Source organism: Muscardinus avellanarius (genome assembly GCF_963383645.1).
Source record: "Muscardinus avellanarius genome assembly, chromosome: 2".
Classification (NCBI taxonomy): domain Eukaryota; kingdom Metazoa; phylum Chordata; class Mammalia; order Rodentia; family Gliridae; genus Muscardinus; species Muscardinus avellanarius.
This window is the reverse complement of record NC_137787.1, coordinates 46,136,026-46,152,548: the sequence shown is the minus strand read 5'-3', so window position 1 is coordinate 46,152,548 and position 16,523 is coordinate 46,136,026. Positions and strand designations below refer to the sequence as shown.

The following is a 16,523-nucleotide window of genomic DNA, read 5'->3' as shown; positions in this document are numbered from 1 at the left end:
ATGGAAGAGGCATGTTTTGGAGAGACTTCTCAATGTGACTGTGTTTTAGGTAGTGGTAGTGATGTATCCTGTGTCACAAACATCTTTTCTGTTTTGCACTGGAGGTGAAACCAACTTAGAAAGGAAATGGCAGGGCGGAAAGCACAGAAATTTGTGCAAGAAGCCCTGCCATTGCCCTTGATGACCACGGAGCAGAGCCACTGTGATTAACACTCTGAGCAGAAATAAGATGGAAGAGGAACATAAGTACCAGCTGGACAGTTTTGAACACGCAACCCAACATTCCACCCTGACAGAAAATAACAGATGAGTCCCAAACCAAACATCTGAAACCAAAAGTGATAGACACAGCTGTTTGGAGACATGCAGAGGACACACTTGGTGCCAGGGAAAGTTTGGTTCCCCAGGAATAGCCGTGGCGCTGATATGGAAATGAAGGGAGGACTGCATATGAATGTCAGTCTGTCCCTATTCTTAGAGCTCAAGTAAAGGACAGAAGAAGCTGGTTGAACTGTGCTCTTGATGTGGTGGGTCAGAAACCATGCCCACCCCCTTACGTTATCGTCATTCTATTATAATTAACCATTTATTTCTGTGTGTGGTAAATAACAATGCTGACATGGTCACAAAATAATGAGAAGCATATGGGTTGCAACTGGTTTTAACTAAAACCTTCTCTAAAGATTTATTTAGGTTCCTTAATTATAGAGAGGGTTGGAGGACTGGCAATGTGGTTTCAGTTTGTAGTTATAAATGTTGGCCTTGGGGATGGGTACGTGCTAATGTTGCCAAAGAGGAAGAGGAATGGGCTTGTGCTCTTGGGGGCCCTCCCTTTGGTCTTTTATTTTTTTTAAACAAGATATGACGTTGAGATCTGTGTTTATAAGTAGGTATGATGATATTTATACTGTACTTGAGATGGGTATGTCAACAGTGCAAGCAAAATTTCCTAGTGCTAAAAAATTTAATTGATAAATTTCATTTTATTTCAAAATAATTTGCTTTCTAGAGCCCTGAAAGAATAAATATCTCTTTACCTTTGTCTTATATTAAGGTTATAGTCTCTATTAGATACATCAGGCCCTGTCTATGGGGACAGCAGTTCAGTACCGTTCTCTCTCAGTATCCATGGATTCAACGAACCTTGGGTCAAAAATATTAGGAAAGAAAATGTATCTATAATGAACATGTGAAGACTTTCTTTTCTTGCCATGATTCCCTAAGCAATATAGTATAACAGCTTAGTTAGCATAGCATTTGCAGGGTGTTAGGTATTATGAGTCATCTATGTATGATTTAAAGTATACAGGAGGATAAACATAGGTTATATGCAAATACTCCACCATTTTATATAAGAGACTTGATCAGTCATGAGTTTTGGTTTCTAGGGGGAGTAGGGTAGAGCAGTGTGGGAGCTGGGAGCCGCTAGGACCAGTGCCCCTGGATGACCATTTCTGTCTGGACAGACAAGAAAAAAAATGTTAGTTAAACTTAAGTGTTTGACTTGGAAATAACCCATGGTAGGCTCAGGTGGTCACATCCTCAGCTGTGTGTATGTGTGTGTTGTGTGTTGTGTGTGTTGTGAGTGAGATACATACATAGATATTCAGATTTGAAGTCATTTTCCATTACTTTGGACCTAGTATCAATGTGAATATAGAGCTAAATTGCATCCTAGGAGCATGGACAAAGGACTGTACTAAACAGTCTATGTGAATAGTGCACTAAATGTGTGTGTTTGGAAAAAATTTACTTGTATTTGCTAGAGTGTGCTTCCCTGCATCGCTTGCTGAAGATGAGCATGGACGTGGCATGGATGTGGCTTCTTTAAACTAGTGCTTGCAGGTTGGAGGAGTGTGTGGGGAGGGGCTAATGAGAGGTCCAGGGAATGCTTTCTGCCCCTTCCCTTCAGTGAAGACCATAGAAGAAATGAATCTCCATCCGTCATGGAGCTCACTCCAGTGCTTACTTTGTCTCTGCTTGGAGAGAATCCATCCATTCATCCATAAATCCATCTATTCATCCACTCATTCATTCATTCATTCATTCATTCATAACTTGGTATTGATTACATTTTATGCTTATAGCTCTGTGGATGGCACAAAGGTTAATTTTATAGAAAACCTCTACTCCTCTAGGAACTTTGTTTCTGTGGGTGGTAGGAAAATGTGTACTCATTATAGCACAGAAAGATGTTTGGACATTTATTCAGGGCTTGATACTTCCAAAGTACCTTTAGATGCTCTTAATAATCCTCTAAACCAAAGCAGCTCGCTTCATTCTTCGTTTTGTACATTTAGAGAGTGAAGTTCATCCAGGGTGAATGACTTGCTGGGGGTCGTATAGTAGTGCACTATCTATTTGGGGTCCCAGGAGTCACATCTAGGGTGTTTAATGGCTCTGTAGTTCCCCTTCCCACCCATCCTTCTTGCACAGTGGTACACAGAGGGGGGAGCTCGTTTTTATCTGGTGGATGCTAGAGAAGACTGAGGCCACTGAGCTGCCGTGGTTTTGAGCAAGGCTTTTGCTGTCTAGAGAATGGTTGAAGGGGCTGCGAGAGGCAGATCGGCGCACACTGTTCAAATAAATAAGCTAGGGCAGCCTGTTGCTTGAAGACCCCGGGTGCCAGATGTTCTCAGTGTGCTTTCTTTTTGTCTTTCTTTCCTTTTATTCAAACATTTGCTCAACAAATGCACTGAGAGTATATTTATTACACACAGACTCATGAGTGTGAGGGTTACAAAACAAGACTGGGTGCATCCCTTTTAGGGTCTTTCTTATAATAGTTTAGCCAGAGGATAGTGTAGTCCAACAAATCATTATAAGAGAAAATGACGAGAGCGGAGGGGATAAATGTGGTTCAGTTTTCATGGGTTTAGGAGAGAGATTGTGGGCTTCCTATGTTACTTTTTGGGATGATGATTTTCTTTAAAGAGGCTGTATTTACCTTGGTGAGCTATATCGAATATTAAATCTGATTATAAACACAAGGACCCCTCGCTCAGCTCCTGTAGGTACTCAGTAAATAGTATAATGCCTCCATATGTCTTCTGAAGAAAGCCCATGTGCTAACTGGTGTGGGAAGCCGGGTGTGGTCTGGTTGGCCAGTCTGAACTCTCCAGCCTCCCCTCCTCCTGACCAGCCTCTCTGATGTGTGCTTCTTCTCACCTGTCCTCCCCCCAGAACCCAGAGGTGCCGTATGCCCATGGAGATGAGCAGGGCTCAGGTCTGACTCTCCTGGGGGGCATGCTGGCTGTGTGACCCCGGCAAATTATGTTCTGACTTTCTGCTAGTCTTGGGAGATTTAAAGTGATTAACCCTAATGGGCTTGGGGACAGTTCTGGTACATGGTAAATGTCACCATTCTAGTTCTAATTACTATCTGGTCCTGCCACTCTCCTCCTCACCATCCTATCACCTCTATCGTTCTTCGTCTGGACTCTGCCCACCTATCTCTCCAGCTCATCTCTCATCCCCTCTTCCCTACGCTCTGCTTCCAGCAACATGGAACTGCTCACCTTCACCCACCGCCAGCATATTTCAGCTTTTGCTTATGCGTAAAAGCCCTTAGTCTTGGTAATCAGTTCTTTAGGACTGTTTCTCTCACCTCTAACTCTAGTCTCTACCCCCTTGAGGTCTTTGTCTTGTTCTGCAGTGCTTTTCCCATGTCTTTATCACTGGGCCTGATGAGTTGGCTGGCTGTTGCCTATTTATTTCTTCTGTGCTTTTGATTAAGGACTCATGAAAGAAGCTGAATATTCTCTCCACATTCCCAACTTGTTCTTGACACATAGTAGACTCTAGGTAAGTACTTGTTTACCAGTGAGTTAAAGGAGGAGTTAAGTACTTGTTTACCAGTGAGTTAAAGGAGGAGTTAACTATTTTAAACATATCATATTATCAGAAGTATTTTTAATTATTTAGACAGGGTGAAATTTACCTTAATAGTAAATTTTGGTCAGCAAGAAGACTGTCTTGGCTTTCCTTGATCAGGGGACCCTTTGCCAGTGGAAGACAGGGCAAGAAATTGGGTGACCCGGGTTGGCACAAGAGCCACAGCAAACCCAATAGTTTCTGGTGGGTTTGAGATCATAGGCAGTACTGTATTTAGCTTCATGATGGTAAAAGTTAGCTATTTGTTATTTGGTAGCATTTTTCTGATATTCAGAAAGATTTTTCCATTTGCTGTATTGAAACTCCTTTGTATTGTTCAACAGTTTCCTCATTATATTGAAAATTCTCTGAAAATTCTCAACACGATCTAGTTGTAGACATGGGATGTACCGTTTTCTTCTTAGTTTTCTGAATTGTCTGGATTTTCATAAAAAGTGCTATTGCTGCCTATCTTCAGAATACAGAAAATCAGTACCATTTTGGTTAATAGAGAATGTATTGGGGGGAGAAACATGGGTCACAAAGGCTGAAGTTATTAATTTAAAGAATTTGTAGTCAGTTCAATGTGACGACTCGCTTACTCTCTAAAACACATGAGAATGTCCCTTTAAAGAATCCGGAGTCACATCTGATAAACACATACCACTGAGCTGAATTCTAAGGACTTTTTTTCATTCTCCCCACAGCTTTGCCCTGTCAGATGAAGCATACCGATCCCTCCGAGATCAAGATAAAGATCAGTGTATTCTCATTACCGGGGAAAGCGGAGCAGGAAAAACAGGTGAGGCCACCACCAAACAGCCTGACCTCCTCCTCCTGTGGAAGGTAAATGCCGCGTGGAATGGCGGCAGTACTGAGGGCAGGTGGGGCCTCCACTGCCAGGCCAGGGTGTCGCCACAGGAGGCTTTGCAGGGTGCTGCCCACGCGGTCAGACCGAGCCACGTTCCATGGGGAAGACTGGCCTCATCTCTCATGTGAAGAAGGCAGATACCAGTCGGAGTTCCATCCAGTGTGGGGGTTCTAGTGATGGCAGATACCAGTCGGAGTTCCATCCAGTGTGGGGGGTCTAGTGATGGGTTCTGGCTCTGTCTAGTGCAGTCTCTGGGTATAGCAAAGGCTTTACCTTTCTTCCAAGATTCATAGAGTTGGAGTTGAGCCACTTCCTCCACGACTGCCAGATCATTCTGGATTTTTCAGGCCATAGCCACATACCATATCTGTGCCCAAAAGGGAGGGAAGGAACCAGGAAAAAGCTTAATTTTACTATAGAGTCTCACTCTGATTCCTAAAGAATTGAGGCTTTTAGATATGTGGTGAACCCTCCGTAAAACAAACCAAAGGAGTTATGCTTCATTTTTTGTGCTTTCATCTAATTTATAGTCATGAGTGAGAAAGCGACTTTACTATGGTACCTGTCGGGAATCCTGCCCGACAGCTGACGGGGCTTGGCGAGATGATGAGTACCGGACGACTCGAACACAAACCCACGAGCCGGGAGTCAAGTCAAGCGAGATCTCATTTATTTCTCTCCAAGCAGTTCTTTATATAGCACCAAGCCACGAGGGGAATTTAGCCTAGCCTATCCGGGGATAAGGATCGCTATCAGGCCGAATCTTCTTAATCTTCTTAGGCTTAGGCGCTATATAGACACACCCTATTACTTAAAGCTTTGCCTTAGGCCATAGGCCGCTCAGGCCAAATCTTCTTAGGCGCTGTATAGACACACCCCATCATATCCCCCTTTTTCTTTTATTTTATCGGGACTGTGCCTGTCTTAGGTCGTTCCCATCGAGTACCATGAATTACCCGTCATTGGATAGTACAGATCATGCTGTACTTCCTGTCTTAGGTTTCCATGGCCCCTGGGAATCTTACCCGTCATTGGCTACCAGCCCTTCAACATGCTTTGATTTTCCCCATCTGGGGAAATTGTAAGGTGGGAGAGGGGTGGTCGTATTCAGAGCGCCAATCCTAAGATTTATTTTCTGTGCTGGCAAGTCTTTGGTAATGCACTTCTATTAAAATCACAGGGGTCTACGATGCACAAAACTATGATAAATAGCAAGGGGCCCAACAAAGGAAGAAAATAGGGCAAAAGTCCATGAAAGCCGGTCCAGAACGGATCCTCCTGAAGATCTCCTCGCCACCTCTCCAGATCATGTTGGAGCTGCTTAATCTTGTCTTGTTCCTGCAAAAACAAGCAGATGCCTCTCTTTTCGGCTATTAATAAATCTAATATCCATCTTTTTGTGATATCACATAGGCTAGGGAATCTAATTAGGCTTGTAAGTCTCAGACAATTTCTGAGATAGACTTAACACCATCAATTATTCGGAGGGAGTCTCCTATGTAACTCAAAGGCCATCCCAAGGCCAGCCACACCCATGGCAGTTCTGGCAGTAATCTCCAGGCCTACCACACCCATGGCAGTTCTGGCAGTAATCTCCAGGCCGATTAAGAGCAGAATGGCTTGTACTGCTCTCCTTTTTCACCCCCCCAATCAAAAAAAAAGGGGGGATGGACATTGATTACTTCTCAAGGATAATATTTATATCGGAGAGCAGGGAGGCAAGGGAGCAAAGGCCTGCATTTAATATTTCCCTTGCCTTACCTGCGTCTCCAAAGCCTGGCATACTATACCGTATTTGCAGGTACAGGATGACAAACATTAGGGTTTTCATGACTATCTTCTTTTAAAATAAAAAACAAAGGACTAATTTCAGGGATTTCCTCTTCCCTGGAATCATAATTACCAGTTATTGTAGGCAGGTGTTTGATATCTCTTGCTGGGACCCAAAGTGGTCTTCTATCATCATAGGGGAAGACACACCCAAAGCCCCTTCCTGCAGTTATGAGGGGATCTGGGCCCCTCCACATTCCTGTCAGGGGATCTCTCCATTTTACTTTGATGGAGGAAAAGGGAATCTCTGTGGTCCAATGCCTATGAAAAGGGGACAGGTTGGAGTCTTTTGAAAAATTTAAAATATTTAGGGTTAATAATGCTTTTCTTAATTGATCATGTGGGGGTAGTAACTCCCCCTTTTGTTTTTGTAATTGAACCTTTAGGGTATGATTATATTTTTTTTATTAAAGCTTGTCCTTTTGGGTTATATGGAATGCTCGTAGTATGAATAATTTTCCATAATTGTAGGAAGGAGACGGAATGTTGACTAATAAAACAAGGGCCATTATCAGTTGATTTGTTTAGGAATATCAAGAATAGCAAAACAATGAAGAAAATAATTTATAGCATGTTTTGTCTTTTCTCCCGAATGAGCTGAGGCCCAATTAGCCCTGGAATAGGTATCTATAAAAACAAAAATATACTTAAGTTTTTCAAATGGTTGAAAATGAGTTACATCCACTTGCCATAATCCACTGGGGCGTAGGCCTCTCATATTAACTCCGGACGATTGAAGGGGGGGTAGTTGCAAGATGGGTTGACATGATTTACAAGTGCGAACAATTCTTTTTAAAATCATTATTAGGGATTTGAGGATATTTGTGTTTTAATCCCCTCCAATTTACATGGGTTAATCTATGAAAATCCATGGCCTCTTTTACAGAAAGGGCTTCAACTTTTGTGGAGGCCAGTTGATCAGCCATGGCATTGCCATTGGACAGTAACCCGGGTAGGTTTTGATGTCCCCTAAGATGTTGAATATATATTGGATATCGACGTTGTTTAAGCAGACATTGTATTTGTATCATTAAAGGGGTAATAGGGTTGGCATCTAATTTAAAACATTTAAATATCCCTATTACTTGTACCAGTATTTTAATATAAAATATAATAAAAACAAGGGAATTGCAATTCCAAAAGCACACATCCTCTACTTTCACTCATTTTATATTCCCACAGACCGGTCCTTTTTATATTTACATATGACTAGGATCCGTAATATTCAGTTTTAGATTTTATATCAGATTTAAATCTGTGCTGTTTAGCCACAGATTTGAACATTTTCTCTTGGGGGAAGGGAATCCTTTTTCAAGGAGCTTCAGCCTGATAAGAGAGACAAGACAACTTAAATATCTTTTTAACTTTACAGCACAGGCCTGCTAGATGTAGTTTCCTCCCCCCTTTCTCATTGGATGAGTGAAGAGTAGGATGCTGACAGAACTTCTCTCTGGGGCTGGAAGAAATCTTCCAGCGGCCGCCCCCAGGGCAGTTTGCTCAGCCTCCCACCAGCTCACTGTCCAAGGTCTAATTAAAAGGCAAATTAAACACACAAAATAAATGCACAGTACTGAAAAATCTTTTTCTTATGCAATCTGATGCAGAACAGAGGCCAGAAGCTTTCTCCGACCCACACCTCATTTTTTTTGTCCTTCAACAGCCTATCACAACCACCATACATAAAACAAACTAATAACAAATACCACTTTCTATTATCATGGGGCAACTATTCCAACACTATCACCTTAAACAAAACACTAAAAGCACCATAGAAGACAAAACAGTATCATAAAACTTTTACCATGCCAAAAAAAAAATGCCACCTCAAACAAACAGAACACAGAACATCATTTTTACCTTCCCCAAGGACAGCCGGGGTTCCTTGCCCCATTGCCAAAATTAAACACAAAAAAGAGAAAACAAACCAAACAAATCCACACGCACACCAACTTTTTAACACTAAAGCTTTGTAATCTACTAAATTAAAGCTGTTTATACAGATATCTAACAAACTATCCTACTAAAAAGAATTATTTACAACCCAGCTGGTACAAGCATCCTGATAAGAAACACTCAAAAAATGACACTTAAATGAACCAGACAAAGAGACACAATTGGCCCTTAACCAAACTCAAGATAAAGCCTCACCTCTCACCGAAAAACTCCCAAAACCAGTCGAAGAAACACAATTAGCACACAAAATGGAGCCCCTCCTCTTTCCGAGAAACTCCTAAGACCAGACACAATTGGCCACCTCTGGCAAGTGGCCCCAGATGGCACCCTTCATGCGGTACTCAAACCCACAATCGCTTGGCACCCAGATGGCTGAGAGTGGGACTCTAACCCACGATCCTCAGACCCAGATGGGACGTTTCCGAGCGTCCTCGGAGGTCCCCAGACTTCCTGGGACGTCTCCCAGGGTGGCAGTCGGTTATCATGGACACGTCTGTCGTAACCCTCCTTGCGTATGGGACTCTAACCCACAATTGATCAGACAAGGAGTTCTGAGCCAGTGAGCACCACTGGTGCAGACAACTGCAAATACCAGAAGGCAGCTGCTTACCACTATAACAGAAACCAAAAGTATAAAAACCAAAAATTACAGAAATTAACACAGCCGGCAACAGGAGACAAACAAGACAGAGACAAACAGATACAAGTCTTACCTCCAAGGGGTGTCTCGTGGAACTTGGGTGGTCGCCTTTCCCGGCCAATGCACCAAATGAAAGACCCCCGCAGAGGGGAGACCCTCAATCAGCCTTGGGATAAGCGACGTCAAGAACACATGAGAGATTTTATTTTCCTTGATGCAAAAGCAAAAGGTAAAGATTTATTAGGGAGCCAGAGCACTGGGGCCGACTCGTATAGGAGTTCGGCCCCGAGCGACTAAAATTGAGGGTATTTATAGGGAAAAGACCACCAGTTATGGGGGGTTTGGGCCAAGTTACATGCGTTTAACTATTAGCTGGCTGTTTTAACTATTAGCTGGCTGCTAGGGGCTTATGATTTTTCTTCTAAATGGAGCCTTTCAATTTGAGGATATTTGTGTTTTAATCCTCTCCCCATGGCCTCTTCTACAGATAGGGCTTGAACTTTTGTGTAGGCCATCACCCGTCCCTTTTGAACGGCACTCACCCATCTCCTTAGGACTTATTGTCCCATGTGCGATTGCTGTTGTTCCAGCATGCCAGAGACTGTTTACCTTGGAGACCTGCTGTGGCCCAGTGCGAAATTTACACCCTTTCCCCCTGATTTTCAAGGGCCAGCGAGAGCTCGCTGGATGCCACCGGAACCGCGATGCTTTCCAAGGCACAGGCCCCTCTCTTGGGGCGAACCCATTCCAGGGCGCCCTGCTCTTTACAAAGAAAAGAGAACTCTCCCCGGGGCTCCCGCCAGCTTCTCCAGGATCGGTCGCGTTACCGCACTGGATGCCTCGCGGCGACCATCTCTGCCACTTCGGATTTGGGGATCTGAACCTGATTCGCATTCGATCAGCTCTAGTATCAATTAAATATTTAGAATTTTTATCTCCAATTGTGACGACCATCTTGGGTTTTAACCCATTTTTTACCGGGACTGGGGGAAACCCCCTTGGGAGGTTAAAAGCTCCTCCTTTTAAGTTAAATTTGGACTGGCAGTCCCGGGCCCAATGAAAACCCTTAGGGCATTTGGGGCAGGGCTTCCGGGGAGTTTCCCCTTTCTTCCCGCCTCCCATAGGAGGCGTAGCCTGGGACGGGCACTCTCGGCGGAAATGGCCCTCCCTTCCGCATTTGAAACACGTGGGGGGGGCAACCCTTGATTGCTGCATTGCCTGTATCAGAGTCTGTAGGCCCTCCCGTTGCCCTTCTTTTACCGCAACTCTGATAGTTTGAAGTTGATGGCTCATAGAGCCAACGTTCCGAGAGGCCACGATCCATCTCTCTAAAGTATGCCCCTTCAAACCCGCGCAGGCCAGCCTATGGTCGGCTGTCATCCCGTCCCACACAAGCATTTTAACAAATTTGTCTCTTAATGGACCAGCCAGAAACTTCCTCTTAAGGCTGTTATACACTCTCTCTATAAATGTAGGTAGATCCTCACCGGGCTTTTGAGTGATTGCCGCAATAGGGGTCTCAGTGGGCCCATCATCTAATTTCCTCCATGCCTCCAGTGCCGCTGCTCTAACCTGATCCTGGTATGGGGGGGGCAAGGCCGCCTGTTGTAGGCCTGTGGTATGTGGCTCGGCCGTCCCCGTAAGCATGCCGTAGGTTAAGGGGATGGCGGGATTGGCGTTCTGATTTCTTTCCCCCAAGATTCGGCATTCCTCCTGGTAATAGGCCATCCATTTCATAAAGAGCGGCCCAGGGAGAACTGCCTTGGTTAGGTTTCTCCAGTCCCGGGGGACTAAAGCCTGATGGGCCAGCCCTTCCACTAGGGTATCTGCCCAGGGGGAATTGGGACCATCCTCCGCCACTGCCTTTCGGAGCTCTTTAAGATCCTGCGGTTCCCAGGGGTACCAGGTGTCTGGATGGTTTGTTCCCGGGTTGACGTTGATGGGAAAGAGGCCCACAGTTCCTCCGGCTCTCCCTACGTCAGCATAGAGCGGCAGAGCAGAGGGTATGGAGAAGGAATTTGTCAGGGAAAGGGACTGTGAGGAGTCCTTGGCGTCCCCAAAGTGATCGGAGGGATCGGGAGGTTTTTTAGGGGCTTCGGGACCAGAGGGGGGTGTATCCTCGGCAGCCCCCTTTTTCGCTGGCTTGGGGATACGGTCAGCGAGTTTCTCCAGGAGTCGCGGGGGAAAACAACTTTTAAGCGCGGAGACGGTGGGGAGAACCGCAAGGGGGGGGATCTCCCCTTGCTCTGTCTGGGCTCTCCTAACCAGCCCCTCAACTTGATTCCAGGTATCCCAATCATAAAGATTACTTTCAGGGAGCCATGGGGCAGTTTTTAGAAGGTACCCCCAGGCCTGGGTGGCTTGGTTATCAGCAAGATTAAGTCCTCGGCTCTTGAGAACGAGTCGAAGGGATTCTAGGGCAGGGTCAGGTTTAGAACTGGACTTCCCCATATTAATACCCATATTAATATACGGGGGGATACTCACCCGAAGACCGATTGCTCGCCAGCGATTTCTTTCGTTAGGGGGTGAAGAGGGGGGCCTCACACGGGGCACCAGACTGTCGGGAATCCTGCCCGACAGCTGACGGGGCTTGGCGAGATGATGAGTACCGGACGACTCGAACACAAACCCACGAGCCGGGAGTCAAGTCAAGCGAGATCTCATTTATTTCTCTCCAAGCAGTTCTTTATATAGCACCAAGCCACGAGGGGAATTTAGCCTAGCCTATCCGGGATAAGGATCGCTATCAGGCCGAATCTTCTTAATCTTCTTAGGCTTAGGCGCTATATAGACACACCCTATTACTTAAAGCTTTGCCTTAGGCCATAGGCCGCTCAGGCCAAATCTTCTTAGGCGCTGTATAGACACACCCCATCAGGTACCCAGATAGATTCAAGAGCTACTGTCTCTGAGTTTGGGAAGGGTAGAATCGCTGTTGTCCCTGAGTTTCTTTGATGGATCAAGTGAGTCAGTGGTCAGGGAGGAGGTGGCTGAGGGAGAAGGCTCTTTCCATAATGTTTATCTGTTAGATGTTTTTGTTGTACAGATGGGAATCTCATTATTGGTCATTTCTTTTAGTATGTAAAAGTTGGGATTTTAAATGTTTCTTTCTGTTTTGCATGGCTATTTAGTTATTAGACTTAAATATTTTGAGTCTCCATTGATCAAGAAAAGAAAGTCTGCTAGTGATATTCAGTCCCTTGACTAAACCCATTTCATTCACAGGCTCTTAGAAAGATCCATGCCTTGAAAGCCATATTGTGTGCTTTGACATGGCTTTTCCTTCCACACACACTACTTCTTGTACTCTGTGAGCTGACAAATAAGTGGTTCAATAAATATCTAGCTCCCTTTCTGGAGTCCTTTAGAGACACTGTTTCTTTGCAAAGTTGTGGAAGTTCTAGGCTTTGGGTTGCCAGAAATGTAAGGGAAAGGTCTAGCATATAAGAATCTTATTTGACACAGAGCATTGTGTCATGCAATTGGGAGGGATTTTAGTTATAGATCATCCCGTCTCGGCAACTTAGAGAAACCCTATTCTAAAAAATAAAGAATAAAAAAATTGGGCTGGGGGTGTAGCTTGGAGGTAGAATGCCCCTAGGTTCAATCTCCAGTACCCCCCCCCCACACACACACACACGTTCTTCATCTAACAAAAGTCCTTCCTCACCTACCAGAATTGAAATGAATTCTGACTCTCTCCATCGGTCTTAACTCTGTTGTCTGGAACCTTACTAAATTATTCTACTTTCTTCATGACAGTTACTTAGTTATTTGAAATCAACTGTCATACCTTCCTAGGCCTAAATGTTTCTTGTTTTCAAAAATTTCCTATGTGAAGCCAGGCGTGGTGGCTCACGCTTGTAATCCCAGCATTCAGGAGGCTGAGACCAGAGCATCGCGGTTCGTGGACAGCCTCAGCTACTTAGTGAGACCCTGTTTCAAATTAAAAAGAATAAAAAATAGGGCAGGGGGTATAGCTTGGAGGTCAAATGCCCTTGGGTTCCATCCCCAGACCCACACACACACAAAAAAAATTCCCATGTGACACACATTAAAAAAATTACCAAGTATTGGCTTGGTGGAGGGTATTGTTCTAGTACCAGATATATACCGGTGAGCCAGATACCATCTATGCCCTTATCAAGTGTGCAGTGTAGTAGAGGGGAGAAGCAGTGGTCAGTATTATACATATTCATATGTATGCACATGTACATACAAACTGTATTCAAAACAAGCCACCAACATCTTTTTAAGGGAGGAATATTGCTTTGTGTTTCCACATTATTTAAATAATTAAGTGAATTTTGTTCTCATTCCAAGGAACCAGCTTATGTCTATACTTAAGTAACTAATAAAAATGCTGATAGACCAAGCCAAAGAATGATCCTCATGGAAATTGCCTATTCTCATTTAAAATATCAGCCTGGGGCTGGGCTTGGTGGCGCACACTTGTAATCCCCGAGCTTGGGAGGCGGAGACAGGAGGATGGAGCAGGTTCAAAGCCAGCCGCGCTGGCTTAAGAGACCCTGTCTCCAAATAAAAATACAAAATAGGTCTGGGAGTGTAGCCCAGAGGTAGAAGGGCTTCCAGAAACCCCAGTCAGTACCACAAAAATAATAATAATAAATAAATAAATAAAATATCAGCCTGTCTACCATACTAAAAGTTAATTGATTGTTTTGCTTAGTTATGGGTAGCTTTTTGTATTCTCTCTTTAGGTAGTCTCACACATTTTCTGATTATGTTAATGTTTTCTGAATTAATGTTTCCAGCCAATACTTCTTATCTGATCTTTCAGTTGATATATTCAGTGCCTTCCTGACATCTCCATTTGAGTATCTCAGATATATCTCAAGCTACTTGTATACAAAATAGAACTCTTGATTTCTCTCTTTACCCTCCTATAACCAAACTTTGTGATTTCCATAAAGGAGAGCATCATACAACCTATTTATCAAACTAGAAATGTAAGTCATCTTGATTTCTTCCCTCCTTATATTTCATATGTCAAATCTATTTTCTGGGCCTGCCAGTTCTACTTTTAGGCTATTTCTCATGCCAGGCCGTCCTTTGTGTCCACATGGAGACCAGTTCCAGCCACCAGCCATTATTTCCCTTGAGATCTATTCTTAGCACTGTGTGATGGTACTCCCACCTCCATCCCACTATTCCCAATCCTTTTTTACAGACACCAGTCTTCAGCTGTTGCAATATCTTTCGCAGCTGTAGGAATTTTAACAGGACACACGCACATCTTGTGAGAATTCATATACTCTTTCCTTGTCAATGGACCAGTTCTTTCATGTGAAATGAGATTAATTCTTAGAAGTAATAAGTTTTTTGTTTTCCTCTAAGTTGACCAGTGGAATGGTGGTGAACCAAACAAAACTTAAGATGTAAACATGTTTATGTTGTTTTCTCTCAGTTTTGTACCATTAAAGTAATATGGCACTTTCATTTGCACTCCAATTTAAGGACTATTTATTATAGTCCTAACTACAAGGTAATACCTAACTACAAGGTTGAAAACTAAAGACAAGAAAAGAAAATGGTAGCAAAGCAAATTAAACGCTCTGCCCCTAGCCGGGCGTAGTGGTACACACTTGTAATCACAACATTTGGGAGGCTGAGACAGGAGAATTGCAGGTTTGTGGCCAGCCTCAGCTACGTAGTGAGGCATTCTGCAATTTAGTGAGTCCCTGTTTCAAAGAGAAAGAATAAAAAATAAGGATGGAGGTGTAGCTCAGAAGTGGAGTGCTCCTGAATTCAATCCCTAGTACCACAAAAACAAAAACAAAAACTCTTCCTTACCTCTGTTGCTACTGTAGTCTGAGTCCTTCTTCCGTCCTGTTAGGCCCCATCTGCAGGCCCACTGATTCACCTCTTATAGCTTCCTATTTATTTTGGATGAAGAGATTAAGATATTCTTAAGCCTCTTAATAGTTTTTTTTAACTCAGTCTTATGACTAATTGTACATACATACATTTTGAGGGTATTCTGCTTGTATCAATTTGTTCCTAAGTGAGTCATGAGAAGTGGGTTGCGGTCACTGGTTTGATTGGTCCTGGCCTGCTCTCCATGTCCTCTGGAGAGTGTTTCTAGGAGGCAGCATATCTACTAATTAGCCCTGTCAGGGTATGATGTCCTCCTTCTTCAGATTTGTTAACTATACCACTTTTTCCTAGAGCCAGATTCTATTTCCTGGTGGGCTCATGTATCTTCCTTATTAAAACCTGAGCGGAGGTGGCCAGTGATATTTTAGAGGGCTGGCACGCATGCTTTCTGGCGGGTGGGGGGGCAACAACAACAAGAATAAGAGCAGAATAACTCAGTTCTCTGGTAGAATTCCGGCAGCCTGCAGTTTATTTTTCTTTTTGTGTAGTTTTCCTTTGTTATTTTTCTGCTCAGTTACTTGTCCTATTGTTTTCTATGCCCCATTCACCACTTGGCTAAGCTGGCAGCTCCCCTGGATTTAACCCTTCCCAGGATCCCTGTGCTTTCTGTCATAACCTGCATAATGGACGGCTGCTTTTCAGGCCGTCATTCTTTGTGTAGCACCTAAGAAGGTACTGCTTCAGCCAGGATGCTGGAGGAAGGCAGCACTGACCCCCAGAATAATACCCTCAAAACCTTGGTGGCAAAGCCCTAGACGCTTCCTCCCTTCTTATGGGTTGCTGACCCATACTAGCAAAATGAAATAACACCAATGGGTAGAAAAGTTAAGTCTTCATATTTCATTTCAGTTTCAACAGACAAAACAAATTATCTAACTGCCACAACAGTCTTAAAAGCCTGCTCTTGTGTGTGAGTGAGAAATAGTGTATGGATTGGCCATCTTTGAGAAGTCCTGTGCATCCACTAATTAGCCCTTTGAGCAACATTGACTAGCCATCACTTGAAGCATTTGTTGTGTGTTTGAGTTATTGTTTGTCCTAGATTTAGATGAACTATATTCTTGGATGTTTTAGCTGTCTGTTATCACTAAATCCAGTGCCAAGGATTGGATACTAGTCTGGAGAGCTGCAGCTTTTACATACCTGCTCGGCTACACTCATGGGTAGCTGCTAGCTTGTGAGTCCTCCTTTTCAAGAACAAATCTCAATATCACCGACCACTCAGTCTCCTGGTGACATCCAATGTCTTGCTGACTTATTTCTTTTTCTATTTTTCTCTTTTTGAAATGAGTGGCAGAAGAATTTGACTATGATTTCAAATTTAACTGATTTTAATTTTAGTCACTAGACTCTAAAGTTGGGTAAAGCCTAGGATTTATATGTGTCTCGATCAATATCCTTGCTGCTATCATCCAAGACAACTGACCACACAACTTAGAAGAAGAAAGATTTATT

General features: G+C 43.7%; 1 protein-coding gene across 4 annotated transcripts in view; it reads left to right on the top strand.

Annotated features, from left to right (window-relative positions):
* MYO1B (myosin IB) overlaps positions 1 to 16,523 on the top strand; it is a gene marked incomplete at both ends in the record, with an annotated part of 147,677 nt that overhangs the window by 47,975 nt on the left and 83,179 nt on the right. For all 4 annotated transcript variants that reach the window (XM_080688770.1, XM_080688768.1, XM_080688769.1 and 1 more), the window contains one exon: positions 4,581 to 4,675. In XM_080688770.1, coding sequence (XP_080544896.1) covers positions 4,581 to 4,675 — 95 coding nt within the window. The remainder of the gene's footprint in view (positions 1 to 4,580; positions 4,676 to 16,523) is intronic.